Here is a 24,609-nt window from a genome sequence, read left to right on the forward strand (position 1 = left end):
TGCTGCTAACTCGTGATTTGTATGCATTGACTATGATTATGTCTTCCTTAGATTGAGGAGCTTGCCCGGACTCTTTCTTGCAATTATGATCCGCCTTCCCTGGACAGCGTGAGTGAGGCTGACTCATCTCCTACCTCAAGTCCTCCCGCTAAGAAATGCTCCAGAGCCCAAGAAAGATGGCAGATGTCTGCAAAGAAGGCTCTTCTCTTGTGGGCCCAGGAGCAGTGTGCCCCGTAAGTCATTTGCCGTGACCGCAGGAGACACACAGGGCAGCTTGGCCCTTGACCCACCAACACGACATTACTGACTCCTGGTCTGAAAATCAGGCCGACGGGGTGTTCACGCTTCTCCCTTCTCAAAGACAAAGCACCAACCTCCTTAGGTGGACTGTTACTGTTTAGAGATAAAGTCGTCTTTAAATATCCTTTTCTTTAGGCACAATCCCCTTATGCATCTGGTTTACATCCCAAGCATTTTACCACACTAGGAACTCTTTAAAAGTCGGGACTACATCTTTATGGACTGTGTGTCCCCAGAACCTAGCCTAATGGGAGTTCATGGTAGGTGCTCCATAAATGTGTACTGAATGAATGAATGAACAAATGAAGAAATAAGTAATCAACACATAAAATGATCTCTTGGAGCTCTATATGGCTCTATTAAAGACCACGGTCCCCATTGTTTAGAAATTTGTAGCTCAATTAGGGAACAGAAGCCAGAAAAATGGGAGTTTTTTAAAAGAGTGGGGATGATGAAAGGAAGGCAGTGCTCAGAAATTCTGTTTTATAAGAAAAAGGGCATTTTTGCTCTAGGGATGCATTTACTCTCTCATTTTAACCCCCTGCTGGGATGGGATTTAGGGAAAATAAGGAGTCAGGATGCAGGAGTTCGCCAGGAGATGAGCGGCCAGGAGATGAGCCAGAGTTCAAAAGGCATTCCTTATCAGATCATAGCATCGTCTGGATAAATAGAGGCGTAAAGATGTCGCTAAGTCCTCTTAGATGGTGGGCTTCTGAGTCCCTTCTTCCCAGTGAGAGGCTAGGATGCTAATTTCTGTCTTCAGCCTTACTTTCTTTAGCTCACAAGTAGGCAGAGACAGGCAGAGAGAGAGGGGGAAGCAGGCTCCCCGCTGAGCAGAGAGGCCAATGCAGGGCTCGATCCCAGGACCCTGGGATCATGACCTGAGCTGAAGGCAGAGGCTTTAACCCACGGAGCCACCCAGGCACCACCCACCCATTTTCTTTAAATTTTTATTTTTATTTAGTCATTCAGCCTTTGCATTTTACGAGGGACAAAAGAGCATACATATCTTAGGAGGTTTATATACATACATATATCAAATGAACTTTTTCTTGACTCTTTAAGACACAGTTTTGTTTTACTTCAATTTTCTAAATTTTTTAATCCTGCCAGTCGGCACAGGTTCTGATCCCCCCTCTGCGCTGCCCTCAGCCCCAGCCCTCCTCCCTTTAGCTAGTTTTGCTTCTCATCTAAGCACACAACCTGAAGCTGGAATCCTGGGTTTGAGTCCCGGCCCCAGCACTTCCAAACTGCTGCCTTCAGATACTTCATCTCTTTGTGCTTGAGTTTCCTCAGTCATAAAAATGTGGACAGTGCTAACGCTTCATAGGGTTTGTATGTGTATTATAAGAATTATTTTTTAAAGAGTATTTAGAACAGTTTCTGGACACAGTATAGACCATGTAAGTAGTTGTTAAACGAGACAGGTTTCACTGAATACTGTCGAGTTTGTCACAGTTATAGTTTAGGCATTTATTCCTAAGGGATTCAGGAAAGCCCATGTCATCTGAAGCTATTTCTCCAGTAGTTTTTTTTTTTTTTTTTAAGATTTTATTTATGTATTTGACAAACAGAGATCACAAGTAGGCAGAGACAGGCAGAGAGAGAGGGGGAAGCAGGCTCCCCGCTGAGCAGAGAGGCCAATGCAGGGCTCGATCCCAGGACCCTGGGATCATGACCTGAGCTGAAGGCAGAGGCTTTAACCCACGGAGCCACCCAGGCACCACCCACCCATTTTCTTTAAATTTTTATTTTTATTTTATTTATTATTTATTTTATTTATTTTTATTTATTTATTTGACAGACAGAGATCACAAGTAGGCAGAGAAGCAGGCAGAGGGGGGGGGGAGGCAGGCTCCCTGCTGAGCAGAAAGCCTGATGCAGGGCTGGATCCCAGGACCCTGGGATCACGACCTGAGCTGAAGGCAGAGGCTTTAACCCACTGAGCCACCCAGGCGCCCCTCCCCGACCTTTTAAAAAAGTTTCATTTATTTATTTATTTATTTGAGAGAGAGAGAGAGAGAGAGAGAGAGAGAGATAGTGGGAGAGAGCACAAGTGGGGAGGAGAGGGAGAAGCAGGGTCCCTGCTCAGCAGGGAGCCAACCCCATGTGGGGCTCGATCCCAGGATCCTGAGGTCATGACCTGAGCCACAGGCAGCTGCTTAACTGACTGAGCCATGCAAGTGCCCCTCTCCAGTGGTTTTAATCATTTGATTCACACCTCAAATTAGTCTGCTGAATTTCCTGTGTTTTTTAATGAGATATTAAAGGACGCTATGGTTGTGCTAGAATAGTTCCCACCTTTTGTATGCAACTATACTCTTATAAGACATTGATCCCTTGTCAAATACAGATTAGTGATGGATGGAGTGATTTGAAATATTTATATTAAGCACCTTTATATGCTAGACACTGGTTGGGGATGATTCTACCACGATAGACAAGAAAGACAAGGCCGTTGCTCTCCAGAGGCTTGTGCCGGATGGATTGTAGCGGATGGATTGATACAATATCCACAGTTGGAAATAAGGTCAGGAAGGACTTAGGATGATTGGGAATGTCAAGGGTGGGAGGGTGGCCTTTATCTGAGGCGGTCATGGAGCGCCTTTCTGAGGAGGAACCCTTTGAGCTGAGGCCTCAAGGAGAAGGCTTCAGGTATATAAAGATCTAGGAAAAAGAGCATCCACACAGAAAGATTACAAGGAGCATGGTGTTGAGGAAGAGGAAAGAAGGCGAGATCCTCAGAGGGGAGATGTAAGAGTGGCAGAGGCAGGGGCCAGATCGTGGTAGGCCTTGAGTAAGAAGTGTTATTCTAATAAGCTATGACAGAGGTGGGTTTTTATTTTTTCATTATTTTTTATTGTAGTAAAAGGTACCTACATAAAATTTACCATTTTAACTATTTTTAAGTGTATAGTTGGGCGGCATCAAGTGCTTTTAAGTTATTATGTAACCATCACCACCATCTGTCTCCAGAACTTTTTTCATCTGGTAAACCTCAAAACTCCCCCCATTCTCCCCTCCCCCAGCCCCTGGTAGCCAGTGGTCTACTTTCTTTGTGAATTCACTACTGCAGGTACCTTAAATGAATGGTGTCATATGGGATTTGCCCCTTGGTGACTGACTTTTTTCACTCTGCTTAACATCTTCAGGGTTCATCCATGTTGTAAAATATGTCAGGCTGTCCTTCCTATTTAGGGCTGAATAATATTCTGTTGTATGTACATCTGTTCATCTGCCATGACTGGTTTTAAGCAGAGGAGTGGCAAGGCCTATCCAGTGAGCTGCTGGCCATTGGTGTGCCACAGACTAACAGTTAATTTGCATTAATGAGAAAGAAGATTGTTTCCTCTGGAAAAAGTAACATAACTCCATGGGGGGGGGGGTCTAAAGTCAGTCTTGAGCCAACGGACTGTTGAATGGAGAGCGTTAAACTTCAGTGAGTATGGTCCTGTGGAGGACTTTCAAAGACTCAGATCTCTTGGGCACCGGGGTAGCTCAGTCAGTTAAGTGTCTGTCTTCGGTTCAGGTCATGATCCCAGCGTCCTGGGATCGAGTCCCGTGTCGGGCTCCCTTCTCAGCAGGGGGTCTGCTTCTCTGCTCCTCCCTTGGATCGTGTGCGTTCTCTCTCTCTCTTTCACTCACTCACTCTATCTCTCTCAAGTAAATAAATAAAATCCTTAAAAAAAAAAAAAAAAGACACAGATCTCCAATCTACCTCCAGAGTTTGATGTGGTATGTTTGAGGTTGGGCCTGAGAATTTGTGTTTCTAGCCCTTGCAGCCCAGGTGATGCTGATGCCGCTTGTCCCAGGGTCACACTTTGAGAACCGATGTCCTGTGGTATCAAACTTGGCATGTTACTTCCATCTGACTACCAGATTAAAAGAAAATGTTTTCCTAGAATGATTTATATGATTTATTTGATTCACTGAAATTTGTTTTAATTATTGAATGTAGTAGATGTGCTTTGGTAAATTCCTTTAAATAGTACTTATCATGTTTTTGTCCTGTGGTGATAGGTGTGAGTCTGTCAGTGTGACAGATTTTAAGTCAAGCTGGAGAAATGGGATGGCTTTTTTGGCTGTCATTCATGCCTTGCGACCAGACCTAATTGACATGAAGAGTGTGAAGCAAAGATCCAACAAAGACAATCTGAAAGAGGCCTTCAGAATTGCGGAACGAGAATTTAAAATCCCCAAATTGCTAGAACCAGAAGGTAAAGAAACTTCTTTCTTTTCAAAACAATGTCCAGTGGGAAGTTTGCTTGAAAACGGTACTGTATATAAAGGAACAAAACGGCATTGTATTTTAGTCCTGAAGGGTTAAACTTAAGATGTATTAAATTTCATGAAATTAAGAATTCCTACCAATTTGTTAACCTCCATAATTGCAGGGATGACATGACAGCTGAAAGGAAAGAGTGCTGTTATTGGCAATAATTTGAGCTTTCATCTTAATTTTCTTTCATTATGCTCTGTACTGTGTTCCCTTGATTCTTTTATTCTGTTCTAAAATCTCTCGAGTAAATCCATTCTTTGAGCGAACGTATTTCCTCTCTCCACTCCCTCCCCCTCAGTAAAGCTGAACTTCCATGAGGTTAGAAACTGCCTTTTCTGTTTCTCCCTCTATGGCTGACTCCGCTTTGCCGTAATTATGTTCGATACATCGTGTTACATCGACCGTGAACAACGTGAACAATGACCGTAAAAATTCTAAATACTGGTTATATTCAAAGAGATAATTATGTTAACTTCATAAAATTAAGATTAAAGTGGTTTACTTCTTTAGAAAAGGACTTTACTTTGGATTGGGTTGTTTCTTTATTTACCAAAGCTTATTAAAAATCCTAGTAAGGTCATAAAAGAGGTATGTAGGATTAATGAAGATTAAAATGAGCTAACAGATTAAGAGATACAAATTCTAGTCTCAGCTTTATAACCAGAGTAATAGAGGTGTAGGTAATGTGTGACTGACTCTCCAAAACAATGTGTGTGTATGCACGAGTGTGTGTGTATATATATACCCAGGTCTATTACAAAAAGTACTAATACAGAGCACATACAGCACATAGTTTCAATAATAATAAAATATATGCTATACTTTATTATAAATTGCATATAGCCCCAAAATGCTTTTGTTGATTTTCGCCAAACTCCTGCTACCATCTGTAGCCAACTTCTGGTTACAGCTGCTGGACAGGTAGAGTTCTGACATGAATGCTGGTGGATAATTTCCTTATGGTCACGAGTAAGTATGACAGCAGAGAAGTCTGTCACAACTGCATTTGTTCTTCAACAACATGAATGACTTTTTTGCTGAATCTAGTCCTGGAAGAATATTTCCTCACTTTTTTTGTGCCGTGTGCAACTTAACAGCTCTAAACAGGTCATACTTCTAAGTTTAACCTGCATTATTAACATTTTCTCTCTCCCTTTCTTCATAATCAACAAAACAAGAAATCAAGCCCTCATTTGCTGGTGTGTGTGTGTGTGTGTGTGTGTGTGTGTGTGGTTTGAATACTACCACCACGGCTGATTCCAATGAGAAGTCACTGTAGGGAAAAGATATGCAACGTTAACACACCGTTATATATTATTTTTTTCTGTCACACAGGTACAATAGAGATAAATAACCACAAGAGCATAGGTAATAGTAAAATGTAGTAAAATAGTTGGGAAGTGGTGATTTTTGAGTATATATTACCTTTATTTTAATATATAGACTTTTTTTTTTACATTTTTAAAAAAAGATTTTATTTATTTATTTGACAGAGGAAGACACAGCAAGAGAGGGAACACAAGCAGGGGGAGTGGGAGAGGGAGAAGCAGGCTTCCCACCAAGCAGGGAGCCCAACGTGGGACTCGATCCCAGGACCCTGGGATCATTACCTGAGTCGAAGGCAGCCGCTTAACGACTGAGCCACCCAGGTGCCCCATAGACATATATATTTTTTAAAGATTTTATTTATTTGAGAGAAAGAGAGATAGTGACAGAGATAGTGAAAGAGAGCATCAGCAAGAGGGGAGGAGAGGGAGAATCAGGCTCCCCTCCGAGCCCCGACATGGGGCTCCATCCCAGGACCCTGAGATCATGACCCAAATTGAAGGCAAACTCTTAACCATCTGAACCACCCAGGCACACCTAAAATATTTTTTTTGGTTGTGCGTTTATACAATTTAATTTTTAATGCTGGCTGTGTTTAACAACCAGCTTATAAAAGTGCTGAAAATCCAATAATCTGCTCTCAAGTTGAGCCTTCTGGCTCCAGCATACCACTAAACTAAGTGAATGTGGCTTTGTCACTTAACTTTTTTTGGTTTTATACAGCTTTACTGTGATGTGATTCACATACCATACAATTTACTCATTAAAGTGTACAATTCAATAGTTTTTTAGTATATCGGTGAAATTTTGCAACCATCATCATGATCAGTTTTAGAACCTTTGCTTCATTCCAAAAATAAACCCCATCCCATTAGCAACCCGTTCCTATTTCTCCCCACCTCTCTCAACCTCTAACACACACACACACACACACACACACACACACACACACACACGTCACTCACAGAGCCCTGGCAACCACTAATTCTTTGTCTTTCTATAGATTTGCCAAGTCTGGATGTGTCTCATAAATGTAGTCTTTTGTGACTGGCTTCTTTACCTTAGCGTGATCTTTTCAAAGCTTTTCTGTGTGGCAGCATTTATCAGAATATCATTCCATTTGTTTTTAACAGACCTTATGTTTTAGATTTACAGAGAAATTGGGAAGCAGATTTAGTTAAGTTCCCATGCAGTTTTCCCTATTGTTGACATATTAGTGCATTACATTTGTTACTAATGAATCAAAATTGATCTATTTTTATGCTTGGTTCACATTTCTTTAGTTTTTCCCTGATGCTCTTTTTCTTTTCAGGATTCCATCCCGTATTCTACCTTACATTTAGTTTCCATGGCCCTTTTGGCTGCGATTGGCCGTGACAGTTTCTTAGAGCGTTTTGTTTTGATGACCTGACAGCTTTGGGGATTACTGGTCATGTCTATCGTAGAGTACCCCTTTTCTGGAATTTGTGTTACGTCTTTTCTCATTTTAGACTGGGGTTATGGGTTCTTTGGAGGAAGACCACAGAGGTAAAGGACCATTCTTATCATGTCGTATGAGAGGAATGTGCTGTCAGCATTGTATCACTGGTGATGTTCACCTTCATTACCTGGCTGAGGTCGTGTTTGTCAGCTTTTTAACTTGTGAAGCTAGTTTTTGTTTCCCTCGTCCTGTGTTATCCACTTTGGAGGGAAGTCACGCTGCATAGCCCACACGGAGGAGAGTTACGCTCAGCCTCCCGGAGGGCAGGTTACCTATATAAATTATTTACAAAGCTTTTGCCCGAACTATGTTTGTTCTCTCCCGCATTTATTCATTTATCCAGCCATTGATTTATATCATTATGGGGCTGTGGACATTTTATTTTATACTTTGGGTTGTAATCCAATATTACTTTGTTTTATTTCTCAAATTAAGAAAGATTTTTTAAGCTCAATGTTTTTTAGCCCCTGGGAGCGCTCTCAGCTAGCTCCTGTGCTCCTTTGACATACCCCCACCCATGTGGTGTTTCTTTGTTGTTTTCGAGCCCATCCTTATTTTCAGGCCTTCAGGATGCATCAGGCTCATCTCCTGCATTTCCTGCCCCAGGCCTGGGATCAGCCCTCTCTCCAGCCAACCGCTGGTTGGAGAATGGCGTGAGAAGGCTAAGATCTCGGAGCTACTTGGAGCGAACTATGCTTGTTGCTATTGGTTCTTAGCCTTCTGGGACCTCATTGAATTAGGTGATACTTCTAAGTTAACAGTTAGCCTGATGATTCAAAATCTTTATGTTAGGTTTGTCATTATATTAGTTTCAGCTTGTTATTAATTCTTCTTGTTAACTTTCCTCTCCTTGTTTTTTCTTTCTTTCCTTTTCTTCCTTTCATTGTCTTTTCTCTTTCCTTTTTGGTTTTTCATTATCTTTTTTCTTTTCTTTTTTTCCCTTATGTTTTATTCTATCCCCTTTTCTGATTACTTGGTTCCTTCTTTCCTTTCTACTTTCCTTCCTTCCTTCCTTTCCTTCCTTCCCTTTCTTTCCTTTTTCTTTCTCTCATGCTTTTCTCCTACTATGATTCTCTATCTTTATTAGTATAAAATATTTTCTCTAGTTCAGTATGTGAAAATAACTAGAAAAATAATGTAATAGACAATATAAAAAAGGGCAAATTTGTACTTATAAATGATTGCCTATAATTCATTTTAAGTGGCTTAAATAATAGCTTGAAATGTGAAGTACATCATGATTATTTATGCAAACCAAATACTGTTGTCATATTTAAATAAGAAAATTATCTTTTGACAGTTTTATTAAGACATTTAATCACAATGCGTAGCTTCATATACAATAAAGTTTTGAAAAAGAAACATGTAGTTAAGTCAGTCTAATTATTTTAGGTATCTCTTGATATACTTCTACTTTGTAAAAAAAGATTTTATTTATTTGTTAGAGAGAGAGAGAGAGAGAGAGAGAGAGCGTGCACAAGCAGGGGGAGCAGCAGGCAGAGGGAGAAGCAGGCTTCTTGCTAAGCAAGAAGTCAGATGCGGGACTTGATCCCAGGACCCTGGGAGCATGACCTGGGCCCAAGGCAGATGTATAACCAACTGAGCCACCCAGGTGTCCCATACTTTTACTTTTCTACTTATATATTTTTTTCAGTTAAAGAGTGACTCAGTGCTTAGGGATGCTTCCTTATTTTTTTTTTTTTTTTTTTTTTTATTTTTTTTTATTTATTTGACAGACAGAAATCACAAGTAGGCAGAGAGGCAGGCAGAGAGAGAGGAGGAAGCAGGCTCCCTGCGGAGCAGAGAGCCCGATGCGGGGCTCGATCCCAGGACCCTGGGATCATGACCTGAGCCGAAGGCAGAGGCTTTAACCCGCTGAGCCACCCAGGCGCCCCAGGGATGCTTCCTTATTGAAACTCCATCTGCACCTTGTTATTGATACTTTTTGTATGTTTACGGTCTTGTATTTTATTATTTGGATGTAGATTAGATTCATGTTCTCCCTCAGCCTATTAGAACAGTCATTGGGCCCAGTAAACACATTTGCTAAAGCACCCATAGTGTCTTATATTTGTTTGTTGTTTGTTTTTCTCCGAACAGTAAGCTCCATGAGGGCAGATAATGTCTTAAGGCATCTGGCATTTACTCAAAATGTCTAGCATCCCCTTGTTGAATGAATACAGTGATGAAACGTATGGCCCCCCAGGGCAAGGACTCAGCCTTACCTCTCTTGCTTGTGAGCTCACATTTGTGAGTTCTCTATAAATATTTGATTAATTTATTTTAACTGATTTAATAAATAAACACTGAAGCTTTCCTTTTCAATATCTTCCTGATTGTTTGGACAACATACTTAAAGACATCCCCAAATTATGTGCTCATTTTGTCTGTAGTGTATTGATCACTTCCTTGTGATTTTGTGATCTATCTGATTTATTGTATATCTGGAGAAGTTCTGCATTTAAGGGATTTATAATATTTTTACTTTATTTAACTCAGCATTGTCCGAATTTATCTCACCATGGACTTTGTTAATGTACCACAAGGATTGGCCCAGAGAAGGCTCTCAGTAAATGTATTTGTTCCGCAAATGAACAAATACAATCTTGTGGATGTCTTGAGTAAGCCTGCCGTACAACATATGCTTTTGTTTGTCAGAGACAGAGCACAAGCAGGGGGAGTGACAGGGAGAAGGAAAGGGAGAGGGAGAAGCAGGCTCCCTGCTGAGCAAGGAGTCTGACACAAGACTCAATCCCAGGACCCTGGGATCACGACCTGAGCCAAAGGCAGATGCTTAACCAACTGAGCCACCCCAGGGGCCCCAGCATATGCTTTTGGAAATGCTTTACTGCATACTTGCTGAGACCCGTGTGACGGGAATGGATTCCATTTGCTGTATGTTCCTACACTTTTCCTCTCCTGGAAGAGTTTCCGTATCGTGTCTCTGGAAGGAGGAAGGCTGTATTTTCTCCTTTCTGCCCTCCCTGACTACTACTGCCCTTATCCAGACAGCATGCAAGGTGGAAATTGAGGCTGTGCGCATACTACTGGCAAGATCCAACTCAGCCCTGTTTGACTCTGGATCTAAGCTGTGGGCCACTGCACAGACTTGGAGCAAGGGCCGCTGACCAGAGATTGCACGGCCGGTTAACTCCTTCGGTTCATTTCAAGGCTGTCTTATGGTCTAGCCTGTTTTGTGTAGTAATTACAGTAAGTCACAGTTATAGCTGATGGATGGTGTGGCATCTCTTGCAGATGTGGATGTTGTTAATCCTGACGAAAAGTCCATCATGACCTACGTGGCGCAATTTTTACGGTATTCAAAGGATGCGGCAGAGACTAGAGATAAAGCTCAGGTATGTCCTTCCTTAGAAATATGACTCAGCCGCGTTTTTGTTGTACCCTACTAGTGGCTTAATTTTTAAAATTAAGGTATAATTTGCATGTAGAGCTTAAAAGTGCAGTTCTGTGAGTTTTGACAAATGCCTACACCCGTGTTAACCATGCAACAGTCATGATGTAACACATTTCTGCTACCCAGAATGTTCCACGGTGCCTCTTCCTCGTTTGTACCCCCCACCGTGGGCAACCAGTATTCTAATTTCTTTCACTGTGGATTAGTGTTGCCTGTTTTAATAAAAATTTTAAGTTATAAGTGGTAACTAATGAGACTTTGCTGAATTATCTAAAATAACTTTTACATAGGTACTCTAGAAGACAAATTAAGGTTAGCATGCTTTTGAAAAATTCTAGAGCTACCTAATTTTTGTCTGTTTGAATTTTAACAGCTTTTTTGAGATGTAATTCACATGCCATAAAATTAAACCAGTTAAAGTTTACAATTCAATGGGTTTTGGTATATTTACATAGTTGTGCAACCATCATGGCAATCTAATTTTAGCACATTTCCATTTTACCTGTTCTTTGACTACATAGAACTGGGATTGTGTAATTTATGAAAAATGGAACCAGTGTGTTCTACTGTTCATCGTTGTCTGTTGAGGTGTGCTTGAATCACTCTCAGCTTGCCATTTGATTATTCCGTTTTTTCCTTTGACTTGCAGTCAGGTACGCAAAAATGTTGTGGGTGAAAATTTCATAAAAAATCAGTGAGATGCAAATTTACACATATTCTGTCGCTGTGGAGGTAAATGAGTGCTGTGAATTTAAAGTGGTTTTGAATATTATTTTAATATTTATTTAAACTACTTCCTCAGACATGTTTACATGCAGTCGTATTGTCACATTTTATGTGACAAATTTAGGCCTATGTTTTTCCAACTGTTACATTTGAGGCCCCACTGCCAGATTGTTGCTGACTCTGGAACAGAAACTCAAGCTGGGACGCAGGCGTATAATTCAGTTCACTTATTTCTGACCTGCTGGGGAGCTACTCTTTTCTAATTAATTTTCTTATTAAAAAATAAAATGAAAAATTCAGCTGTCCATGAAATCAGATGCAAAAGTATATAAAAAACACTCCTGCTTAATAGAAAGAGAAGAGTAAATGAAGGTTAAAGGAGAATGGAAATAAGATGTAACATCGTTGGCTTTATTCTCTGGCAGTAAATTTTGCTTTCAAATGTAGGCAAGCAAGAATCTAAGAAAAAATAGTTGTTGCTCACATTCACAGGACAGCCAAACCCAAACCGTTGGCAGCATTATTTTTAGGGTCTTTAAAATGCTCAAGATATTTTTGATGTCCACGTATTTGGGTGTAAATAGTTCTTGAATTAACCTGTATTTAGGTGTATTGGGAAGCAGTGTTTTGAAAGGCCTACTATAAATGAGTAATTTAGAATAATGTTCTCTAAAATTGAGGAATAATGAAATGGATAAGCCAAAAATAAATAAATAAATAAATAAATAAGGGCTTGCTTGCCCTGTCTCTTTAGCACGTTATGTTCAGGTGCTAGTTTCAATCCATTTTAAAATTCAAGGTGTTATGCAAAATTCCTCTTTGGCACCGTGAGTCACTGGTGTGTAATGATTGCATTATTTCACTGATGTTTGAAGTTGTTAATTTTATTATTAAAAAAAAATCTCCAAGTCTATTCAGGGTAGTTTTAAATGCGTGTGTGTGAATTTTAGGGCAAGATGAAAGATGCTGTCGTCTGGTTAACTCTACAAGAGAAAAAACTACAGAAAGCCCTAAAGGATTCAGAAAATGAGACTTACTCTAAAAAGTATGAAGTAAGTATGACTTTAAACAGCAATTTATTTGTAGCTTACTGTTAGGGAAGAGTAGGATGTTTTTGGAAAAAACCTCTTCAGGGTAATTATTTAAACGCTAACCAGACTCCGAGTTTTAGCATGGAGTTCTGAGACAGTGCTTCTCAAACTCTGATGCGCGTGTGAATGACCTGCGCAATCTTGTTAAATCAAGTGCAGATTCTAACGGAGTAGTTCTGGGGTGGGGCCTGGGACTCTGCCTTTCCAGCAAGGTATTGATGCCTGGTCCTCCAGGTATTTTGAACAGTAGGATTTTAGAGCAGGGCGTGGCAAACTGGTCTGTGGGTCCCATCACCCGGTTTTGCAAATCCAGTGCTCCTGGAAGAGAGCCACACCCGCTCAGGTACTGCTTGCGGCTGCTTTGCACGCTGCTTCGCCAGAGTCAAGTGTCGCCACAGACGCCATAGGACCCTCAAACCTAGGACATGTACGATCTTCCCTCTTACAGTACGTCTTCTAGTCCTCAGTCGAGAGTGAATGAAAAAGAGATCAGGAAATCAGAAGTGAAGCCAGCCCTGAATTATAACAAGATAGGGCCACAGTCAGGGTGTCCTTTGAGGAAAAATGACGCCTGTTAATTGTCCCTGTGTTTGAACACGCGCTCTGTACCAGGAGCCTTGCTGACGAGCATTTTACCGTGAGTGTGGGATTGCTCGTCCAGTTTTACAGACAAAGACAAGACTTAGAGGCACCAAGCGACGTGTCTGAGGTCACATAGCTACTGAGAGGTAGAGGTGGGATTTGAGTGAAGTCTGGCTTTGAAGCCCGGCTCTCTTTGCATCCTGGGCTTCTCCAGGTTAGGCCGTTATTCCCGGTACCGTGGGAGCCCAGGTGAGGATTCTTCCACTCGGTTCCTCAGAACCCCCCGGCTCTGCAGCTCTGCCCCACACCAGTCCTCCATCCTGAATAAAGCAGACAGACTCGCACGCATGAGAGCCCCTCCAAGAACGGCTTCCCTGTCTGAGGTTGCCAGATGAAGCCAGCCTTTCCGACCCTGCCATGCAACGGGTGGTGCAACTTGCTGGTGACAGCATCCTTGTTGGTTTAGAGGCATCAGGGAAGAAAGGGACAGGACGTTCTTATCTTCCTTTCATCTGAACTGCTTCAGCTTCTGGGCTCCTATCTTTGTTCGGGCCTGATGTGGTTTTTTTTTTAAAGATTTTATTTATTTATGAGAGAGAGAGAGAGTGCGCACGGGGAGGGGCAGAGGCAGGGGCAGAGGCAGAGGGAGAGGAACAAGCAGACTCCCTGCTGACCATGGAGCCCGACTTGGGGCTCGATCCCAGAACCTGGGGATCATGACCTGAGCCAAAGGCAAATGCTTAACCAACTGAGCCACTTAGGCGCCCTTGGCCTGATGTTTTTTACTGACGAGGTGCTAAGCGTCCCCTGGAAGTGCGTTGCTCTCACGTAATGTTGATTTAGTAATGTACCACAGGTGCAGGTTTCTTAAATAAAAGACTTTATGAAATTATAATCAGAATTACAATAATTATCCCTTGGTTGGCTCATAAAACTTAATCTTTTTATTTATTTGTTTGTTTGTTTTTAAAAGTAAGCTCTACTCCAAACACGGGGCTCGAACTCATGATCCCAAGATCAAGAGTTGCATCCTCTTCCAACTGAGCTAGCCAGGCACTCCAATTCATAAAATTTAACTTAAAATGCTGCCAATTATGATGAATAATGTTTGAAATACTATTTCTGGAATTGATGACTCTTCAACACTAACATTTTGCACCAATCCGAACCAAGGAAAGCTTTATTTATTAAATTTTTGCAGGCAGGGACAGAGTATTTTCTGAGGTCCTTTATAAAATGACTTGGGTAGCACTGGCTCACATGCAGTTAATCATGGACACGTTGACACGTGATCGCTGCTGCCGTATAGTTCTCTCTTCCACTCATCCTTATTTTGTCGTGAATCCATGTTTGGGGAGGACATACCAACTCACATTTTCCATGTGGCATCAGGAATCATCCTGTCGAGCTGGGTGACCCGGCCAACCCCTTCCAGTAGAAATCCAGCAGTACTGACTTGAGACACAAGCTGTGACCTGTTGTTACTGTGACGGCACTCAAGTGATCGGGGTGCACTGACGAAAGACACCAGAGCAGTGAGAGGATCCATTTCAACGTGACCTATAGCTATAGACCTTAAAATAGTGGATTACATTTCAGAAACTGATCTAAAATTTCTGTCTTTAAAATATTCTTCCGATTGTAGTGTTTGCTGTCCTTTTTGGAGTCATTCAATGAAGAGAAAAAGCCCTTTTTGGATATCCTGCCAATAAAAAGGAATCTGGATGAGCTGAATGAAGATCAGTTACAGCTGAGAGAAGCCTGGGACAGCCTCACCTACCAGGTTACTATGTTATACTGATTGGAGGAGCGTTTTCGTGAGGCAGCTTTGTTTGTTGGATGATTACTTTAGCCTTCCGTGAGAAATTCTGTGAAAGAGTAGATGCTACATTAGAACTTTGGGAGAGTGTTCTTTTATTTTCTCCATAGCCTCATTAGGGGAGTGATTAATATTTAATAGAAATTTATAGCATACTGCTTAGAGAAACTGCTTATCTAAAGTTTTTGTATTTGTCACCGGTGATTGGTTTGACCCAGTAGATTATCTATATTCTGATTGACCTGCAGCCTCATCTCTACCAAGGACCAGTGTCATGTGTCACTATTAATAGATGCTTGAAGGGGGTCAGGGACAAGCATAGAGAGAATGTGTGAAGATGAACATGTATGTGTGTCTGGATATATCTTTGTGATTTCAGTTGTTTGCAGTTGATTGGGATTTGTGTTATGACCCAGGATGTAGTGCATTTTTATTTGTTTGTTTGTTTTAAAGATTTATTTATTTATTAGAGAGAGAAAGAGACAGAGATAGTGAGAGAGAGCAGGAGCAGGGAGGAGAAGGAAAAGCAGGGAATCCAACACTGAGCTCGATCCCAGGACCCTAGGATCATGACCTGAGCCAAAGGCAAGCGCTTAACAGACTGACCCACCCAAGTGCCCAGATGTAGAGCATGTTGGTGTATTCTGTGGTTATTTGATACAGCTTACTTGCTTGCTTTTTTTTTTTTTTTTTTAAGATTTTTATTTGAGAGAGAGAGAGTGAGAGAGAACAAGCAGGGGGAATGGCAGAGGGAGAGGGAGAAGCAGACTCCCCTGCTGAGCAGGGAGCCTGAGTAGGGCTCGATCCCAGGACACCCAGAATGACCTAAGCTGAAGGCAGATGCCCAATCCGCTGAGCCACCCAGGTGCCCTTGACATAGCATTCAACAGATACCAGTTAAGATAAGGTGGTTGATAGTGTTAGATTATCTGTGTCTTGAATGACATTGTGCTTAGTTCTATCAATTTCTGAGAGAGGGCTATTAAATCTATAGAATCACTCCTTTGCTGCTGTCAGATTTTGCTTCATGTATTTTAAAACTTTGTTATTAGTTGTGTATGTTTATGAGTGTTATGTCTCCCTGGTGAATTGCCACTTTTATTACTGTGAAACATTTTTGTTTATCTCTGGTAATACTTTTCTTTTTTTATGTCTACTTAGTCTGATATCAATATGACCATTCCAGTCTTACACTGACTGTGTGATACATCTTTTTCCTTCATTTGTTTTCAATCTATTTGAGTCTTTATATTTAAAATGCATTTCTTATGGGCAGCATATGGTTGGATCTTGCTTTCTTATCCATTATGATAATCTCTACTTTTTAGTTGGAGAGCTTCGTTAGTTAATATTTAATGGAATTATTGATATGATTCAATTTGGGTATACCATTTTACTCATTTTTTCTGTTAATTCCCTCTGCTTTTATATCTCTATTCTTTTCCTGCCTTGCTTTATCTTAATATTTTTAGAATTTCACTTTAATGTATCTATTGGCTTTTTAGCTCTACTGCTTTGTGTCAGATTTCTAGTGAGATTACAATAAACTCTTAAAAATTTTTACAGTCTGTAGAGTGCCTGAGTGGCTTAGTCAGTTAAGTTTGCTTTCAGCTCTGTTCATAATCTCAGGGTCCTGGGATCGAGCCCCACAATGGGCTCCCTGCTCAGTGGGGGGTCTGCTTTTCCCTCTCTGTATTCTCTCTCTCTCTCTCTCTTAAATAAATAAATAAAATCTTAAAAAAAATTTCTTATAGTCTACTTATACAACTTTGAAGTCATCGTAGGTAGATAACTTTTTTATGTAGAAATCTTGCAATTAAATTGATTCATTTATTTGTCATTATGCTATACCTTCTTTATATATAAATATATATATGCCACAAACATGTTTTAAAGCCCCCAAAACCATGTTATAAATTTTTGCTAAAAATAGTCATACATTTTAAACAAATTAAGAGAAAAAAAATGTCTCTTATATTTACCTAGATGTTTATCATTTCCAGTGTTCCTCATTCCTTTCTAGAGGTCTGAGTTTCCATCTGAACTCATTTCCTTTCAGCCTGAAAAAACTTTAACTTACCTTATAATGCAGGTCTGGGGGAACAAATTCTCTTAGTTTTCTTTTATTTCTGAATGTCTTTATTTTGCTTATATTCTTTTTTTTTTTTAAAGGTTTATTTACTTACATTAGAGAGAGAGAGAGAGAAAGAGAGGGCACAGGGTGAGGGGTAGAGGGAGTTAGAGAGAGAATCTGAGGCAGACTCCCTGCTGAGTGGGGAGCCAGAAGTGGGGCTTGATCTCCTGATCCTGAAATCATGACCTGTGCCCAAATCAAGAGTTGGAGGCCTAACCTACTGAGCCACCCAGGTGCCCGCCTTCATTCTTTTTTTAAAAACATCTTTACTGAGGTATAATTTACATACCATACAGTTCATTCATTTTAAATGGATAAATTAAATGATTTTTGGTGAATTTACAGAGTTGCAACAGAGATCTTATGGTCTGCAAGTCAAAAGTACTCTTTGGCCCTGGGAAAGTTTTTTGATACCTGCTCAAGCCTCTTGGCTGTCAGGAGTGCTAGCCTGCTTTCAGAATACATATTTCACATCATTTAGGAAGGTTGTTAAATAGTCAGGTTAGCTTAAAAGAGCCACCCTCTCCAAGTACCTAATTTGGGAGAACTGACAAAGCTCTGGAAACCTTCCCATCAAGGGGCAGGGCTCATTGCCCTGCTTTGAAACTGACCCTTACAAAGGGCAGTTATCTCTCGGTTACAAATACTCAACAAAATGGGAGAGGAAGAAGATACTGTCTGTAGAGTTAATGATGTTCCAGGACGCAAAGACCTGGCCTGATTTTATTGAGTATGATTTGGAAAAAGTGCCCAGAATAATGAAAAAAACATTTAAAAAACTATTTTTTCAAGAGTAAGTGCCACAAATTGATAATAGCTTGAAAATCCATTCCTTAGTTGGATATAATAGAGCTCATTGTCTTGTTGTGGCGAAGGAGACATACTAACTTTGAAGCCATCAAGTGTATAAAAGTCAATACCATTTAGACAGTTTCTGGTTCAGTTTGAGCACACAGTTAACTCGGAGCATCACAGTAAATGGTTTCATTTTAAGCCAGCTATGCAAAATAGCAATATTATGTTATTTTGAGCTGACAAGATCAAGGCAGACCAGATACAAATTTCCATCCAAATACAAAAGTAATTTCCAAACTTAAGAAAGCGTGGAGCCAGTTTTTTCTGTCATAAGTGAGAAAGAAGAAAAATAAAAGGTAAATATCCTCTTCCACTTTTCCTCTTCTGACCATTACAAAGAGAACAGCTCCCAGGCAGAAAGAACAGTTCTAGTCCATCCAGAATGTATACAGCGTTCTTTTAGTTGTGAAAAGATCATCAGTTGAACCAGAGCTGTTGTTCTTAGCCTCTCTTTAACTCAGTCATGTAGCAACTTTCTGACTTATTTTGGCAAACGCACAAATACTTTGGGTATAATGAAAGAACATATTAACATTTCATAATAATGAAAAATATTTTTCATTCTTTTCCAACTGGAGGCTTAATCACATACACTTAATGATTTAAGATTGTAGAGTTGCCTTTTGCCCTATGTTGTTTGAGAAGATAAACTTGCAAGCAACGAAAGTAAAACAAAATACAACATGATATTCTTTACATGTGGAATCTTAAAAAAAAAAAAAAGTCAAACTCAGAAACAGCAAGGAGAAAAGTTGTCAGGGTTGGAGCGTAGAGGGAATAGAAGTTGGTAAAAGGGTACAAACTTCCAGCTTTAAGTTGAGTAAGGTCACATAATGGCTGTACTTGATTAATACTGTATTAAATCATTAAAATTTGCTAAAAGAGTTGAATTTAAATGTTCTCACCAAAAAAAAAAAAAAGATAAATACATGAAATGATTGGATGTGTTAAATTACTAGGTAGTGGGAATCCTTCCACGAAGTATATGTGTATCAAATCACCATGATCGTTTTAAATATCTTACAGTTTTGTCAATTATACCTCAATAAACCTAAAAAAAAAAAGAGCAAACAATGTGAGAACTATAACATTTAATGCTTCTAGTTTATGAATAGTTCCATTTGACTGCCTTTAAGAACCCTAGCCTTTTCCTCGTTTAACATCTTTATACGTGGGTATTTGCTCATATGTTTCTTTTTGATATTTTCCCTGCATACGATGGCACCCGATAAATATTTTTCAGTCAGTTAGTGATGAATCAGATAACCCTATTCTTTTAAAAGTGTAATTTTGCTTTTTCTTTCCTCTATTTAAAATCAGTTTAAGAATTGTGGCAATTCATTCAGTAGAACTATAATGGAAAGAGAAATACAGATTTAAAACTCGTGCTTTCTTTTTCTTTTTTAAAAACTCATACTTTCATTAGGGGAAGTCATTTGAATGAAACACATTATTAATTGTGCTTGATCTTCGTGGGGGTGGGTGTCTTTGGGATGAGAATGCCGTAAAAACCAGAATAGAGCTGTGTGAGTTCAGATAAAAAACTACGCTCTTTAAAATTTTTTTTTATTTAAATTCGGTTAATTCATATATACTATGTTATTACTTGCAGAGGTAGAGGTCAGTGATTCATCGATTGGATAGAACACCCAGTGCTCATTACATCATGTTCCCTCCCCAGTGTCCATCATCCAGTTACCCCATCCCTTCACGCCTCTCCCCTCCAGCAACTCTCAGTTTTGTTTCCTATGATTGAGAGTCTCTTATGGTTTATCTCCCTCTCTAGTTTCGTCTTGTTTTATTTTTTTCCTCTCTGACTGGTGTGAGGTGATATCCCATTGTAGTTTTGATTTGCATTTCCCTGATGTTGAACATCTTTTCATGTGTCTGTTGGCCATCTGGATGTCTTCTTTGGAAAAATGTCTATTCATGTCTTCTGCCCATTTTTTAACTGGATTTTTGTTTTTTTGTTTGTTGAGTTTGATAAATTCTTCATATATTTTGGATACTAACCCTATATCAGATAGATCATTTGCTGCAAATGTCTTCTCACATTCTGAAGGTCACTGCTTAGTTTTGTTGATTGTTTCCTTTACTGTATAGAAGCTTTTTTATCTTGATTAAGTCCCATTAGTTCATTTTTCCTTTTGTTTCCTTTGTCTCAGGAATTTAGGAAACAAAACAGATGACTGTGGTGAGGGGTGGGGTAGGGGGGTGGGGGTAGAAATGAACCCAGAAACTGACTCTTAACTATAGAGAACAAACAGGTTTGCTGGAGGGGAGGTGGGTGGGGAGCATGGGTTAGATGGCTAATGGGGATTAAGGAGGGCACTTGAGATGAGCAGTGGGTGTTGTATGTTAAATAATGAATCACTTAAGTCTCCACCTGAAGCTGATATTATGCTGAATATTAACGAACTGGAATTTAAATAAAAATTTGAAAGACAAAAAATTAATTAAAAATTAAAAGAAAAGAAAAGAATTCCAGGCATCATAATCAGTGTTCTTCCAGGGTCTTCTCTGGGCCCCTATGTTTGGTTCTGTTATATTGCTGACCACAGTTAACTGTAACCATGTACTTTGCTTCCCCCACTATGTGGTTTAGGCAAGACTTGTAATTTTTTGTTTTTCTGTTTTTTATATTTATCTGATTGACCCTTAGATGTTGTGTGTTGTGTTAAACTTGCTCTTCCCTTCGTGGCACATGGATTTGGGCAAGGCCCTACTTTTCCTTTTATTCACTTGTTTAATTTGTGTTTCTTTCTAGACCCATGCCCTCCTTCTGTTTCCCTTTCTCCCTAGGCCACTATCGTGATGTGCTTAAGGTGTATCTTTTGGTTCTGTGTGTTCTTGCAAAATACATATTATATTTGTATTCTCATGTATTTTTTAAATTGCGTAAATTGATGTTATATGTTATTCTGCTTCTTAAATTTTTGAGCACATATATTTAAAATGCTCCACTGGGGCGCCTGGGTGGCTCTGTCGTTAAGCGTCTGCCTTCGGCTCAGGTTGTGATCCCAGGGTCCTGGGATTGAGCCCCGCATCGGGTTACCTGCTCGGCAGGAAGCCTGCTTCACTCACTCTCCCTCTCCCACTCCCCTGCTTGTGTTCCCTCTCTCGCTGTGTCTCTCTCTGTCAAATAAATAAAATCTTAAAAAAAAAAAAGCTTCACTCTGTCTAATTGCTGCATGTACTCTTCTTTCTGGAAGATTTTTTTAAAGATTTTATTTATTTATTTGACAGATAGAGATCACAGGTAGGCAGAGAGGCAGGCAGAGAGAGAGAGGAGGAAGCAAGTTCCCCGCTGAGCAGAGAGCCTGATGTGGGGCTTGGTCCCAGGACCCTGGGATCAGGACCCGAACCAAAGGCAGAGGCTTTAACCCACTGAGCCACCCAAACGCCCCTCCGGAAGATTTTTATAGCTCTATCAGCTATAAGCACAATAGGTTATTAATAAATGTTTGCGGAATGAATGAATGAATGAATGGATAGATGGATGGATGAATGAATGAACCAGTCAATCAATTCGGGAGTGGATTCTGATGGTCCTTAGTGGGGAAAAGATCCAGGTGGAAGGGACAGCAAGAGTGAACACCTTGGTAGTGCAGTCAGTGTTTGGGGAGATAAGTAGTTGGCATTTGTTTGACTCCTCTGTGTGCGGGGAGTGGTGGGAAGGCTGAGGAAGCAAGAGCTTTATTTATTTATTTGAGAGAGGAGAGAGAGGATGTGCGAGTGAGGGAGGGGAGACGTAGAAGACGAGGGAGAGAATCCCAAGCAGACCCCCCCACTGAGTGTGGAGCCTGTGGTGGGGCTCGATCTCACCACCCTGAGACCAGAGTCAAAACCAAGAGTCAGTTGCTCAACTGACTGAGCCACCCAGGTGTCCCCAAAGAAGTAAACTTTAGAAGAGCGTCGACTGAAGCACAGATTTTTATTTTTTCAGATTAATACGTGGGAAACAGAGCTGAATTGTGCCTTGCCCTCACCGCTACGTCCAATTGAAGCCTGGCTCCAGAAGATAGAGGAGCTTATAGATGAAGATTTGCCAGCTTCCCAGGATTACTGTGCAGCCATGGCTCTAATACAAGAGAAAATGACTTTAATCAAGGTTGGAATATAAACAAGAAACATGGAAAAATCTATGCTTTGTTAGGGACTGTTCTTGAGAAAGACTGTGTCCTAGGGAGAAGGGAAGGGAATACAATGGGTATTTGAGGATGGTTCAGAACGATTCCCTTGGGGATTTTTGGGAGCCACAGATACCTTCACTTTCTTCATGGGCATTCTGCTAGTTCAAACAATAAGGTAGAGTCTAGTCAGTTCTAAAGCAATTGAAAAGCCTGACCAAAAAGGAGGAAGGAGTCTGGTTTAAAATGTGAGAGATTGAGTTCTCAGTAAAATGGCCTGAAGGAATTTGATATGTGATGTTTATAGCATGTGAACCCACAAAGGAATGGAAAAGAAATCCAAAAACAAAAGATTTTGATAATGCTTTTACCAAAGAAACTACAGTCTGCCTCTCTGTAAAATGTTCCAGTTTAAAGCACTTATGATGAAAATACTCATTCGCAAAGTTTTAGTTAAAAAAAAAGTAACGGCTTTATGATTTTGGGGGGGAAAAAGACATGCCCAGAGCAAATGAGATGAACAAACCCCCCGTTACAACGTGTGGCAAGACGTCTGTTCATGTCATGCTAAATTTCTTTCCAGAGTCTGATGGATAAATGTGATTGTCATTTCAATACTCTTCTGGCATTCGAAAATGGAGATGAACAACATTTGCCACCGGTACCACCTAAGAAATTGGAGGAAATGAAAGGACGGTTTGTAACACTTTCCCTTCACCACTGCTGAGACCATTCATGTTTGAGCGCTAACACGAGGCCACAGGGCAGAAAATGACACATTTTTCGATACTTTCTGACAAGTATTCTTGAAATCTTGATGAAGAGTACCTTCAGGTTCTGGGTGATAGTAACATTATATCATGCTAACCATGCTTCCTCTCTCAGCGGATGATGGTGATGGGCGAAGTTCTGGATATGGAGTCAGGAACTGAGCTCTGTATCTGAGTTTTGATGACGTTACTGTCTTTCTGAGGGTATAGCCTCGTTTGTAAATACAGAAAGCTGATAATCACCCGCTTCATGTCTCACAGGGATACTGGGTGAAATGGGAGGTGGTATTTGAAAGCACTCTGTAAACTCCAAAATAGGATAAACAGAGAGATTATTGAACTCATGGTTGTCCATCTCCACTCCTCTTTTCTCATCATTCATAAGTAACTTACTAGAATGATAATGAGAGGGTGTTAGCCTTAATAATGAAAGCTGTTTGAATATGTAAATGTTGAAATTATAGTTGCGTTCAGTTATAGAAAAGTTTAAAAATTGAGTAGAATATTTTGGAGATTAACATTTATTGTAGGATTTTTTTAATAGGGGAATCGTTTGTTCAGAAAATGTTCTATTAGATGTTTTCATCTCGGGAGGAGTTGTTTTCTATTTAGCCACAATGTTTGTTTTACTTTGGGTTTTTCTGTTTGTTTGTTTGTTTGTTTTATTTTGTTTTAAAAAAGAAGAGTTGGGGCACCTGACTGCCCTGGTTGGTAGAACATGTGACTCCTGATCCTGGTCGTGGGTTCAAGCTTCATATTGGGCGTAGTAGAGCTTACTTTAAAAAAAAAAAAAAAATACATCTGAGGATACATCTGAGTTCCATGTGTTTAAAATAAAAAGCCAAAGACCCAATATTTTTAGAAATGCCAAACAGATTATCTCGCATTCGGGGAATAATATTAAGTTAAACTCTAAAACCTGCAATATTTTCCAGAATCAACAACATTTCGGGGAAAAAATTCATTCCACGCCTAGAATTTCATTACTATAAGTGCTCAGTTCTTGGTTTGCTAGATGAAGTGAAATTAAAGTTGGATGTTTGGAACATCAAATATGGGAACAAAGAATCTGTGGAATTGTTGCTGGAAGACTGGCATGTAAGCTTTTTACTTTGTGTCGTAGACGAGTATTCTCCATGTCTGGGAGCTGGGTTTGCATTTTTCCTTGGCACAATTTCCCTTCACCTTTTCAGGTTTTGAGATGAGTTTTCTTGGTAGCTTTCATTAGCTTAAAATTGCCTGGAGAACAGAAGTACAGGTAGTCAAATAACAGACAGTGGAAGGAGGAAGAAAGAGAAAACCGCATTATTTACCTTAGCAGGGGAGAGTCAGTTAGCCAGGCTAATTAACATAATAGTTGGAAAATGTTTCAACGTTATTTCCGTTAACAGTTCCAACTTTCAATTGTTTAATATTTTTTTCCCACTCAGATTCATGGTTTCGTTCAAAAATTAATTTTTTTCTTAGAACATTTTGTCTTAGCCTTTCAAATTCTAAGAGTGGGAAAGACAGTATATTTTGTCTTGAGGCTTTTCTTGGAGAGGGGGTTTAGCTCTTGCAATTTAATTGCAAGAAATTGCAAAAAAATGTTGCAATGACTTAAATAGATACATGTTCATCTGTAAATTAAAAGCATCCTAAAAATGTCATTTCTACAGTTAGGACTTACCATTCTTTCTGTTCCCTTCTATGTGGAATGAGA

At 40.0% G+C, this 24,609-nt stretch overlaps 1 protein-coding gene across 1 annotated transcript in view; it reads left to right on the forward strand.

Moving 5' to 3' along the window:
* The window catches only part of SYNE2 (spectrin repeat containing nuclear envelope protein 2), a 328,404-nt gene that overhangs the window by 85,930 nt on the left and 217,865 nt on the right, over positions 1-24,609 (forward strand). The window contains exons 7-14 of the mRNA XM_080809784.1: positions 52-233; positions 4,321-4,517; positions 10,641-10,741; positions 12,477-12,578; positions 14,845-14,982; positions 21,954-22,118; positions 22,721-22,833; positions 23,843-24,005. Coding sequence (XP_080665910.1) covers positions 52-233; positions 4,321-4,517; positions 10,641-10,741; positions 12,477-12,578; positions 14,845-14,982; positions 21,954-22,118; positions 22,721-22,833; positions 23,843-24,005 — 1,161 coding nt within the window. The remainder of the gene's footprint in view (positions 1-51; positions 234-4,320; positions 4,518-10,640; positions 10,742-12,476; positions 12,579-14,844; positions 14,983-21,953; positions 22,119-22,720; positions 22,834-23,842; positions 24,006-24,609) is intronic.

Source organism: Martes martes (genome assembly GCF_963455335.1).
Source record: "Martes martes genome assembly, chromosome: 7".
NCBI classification, from domain to species: Eukaryota; Metazoa; Chordata; class Mammalia; order Carnivora; family Mustelidae; genus Martes; species Martes martes.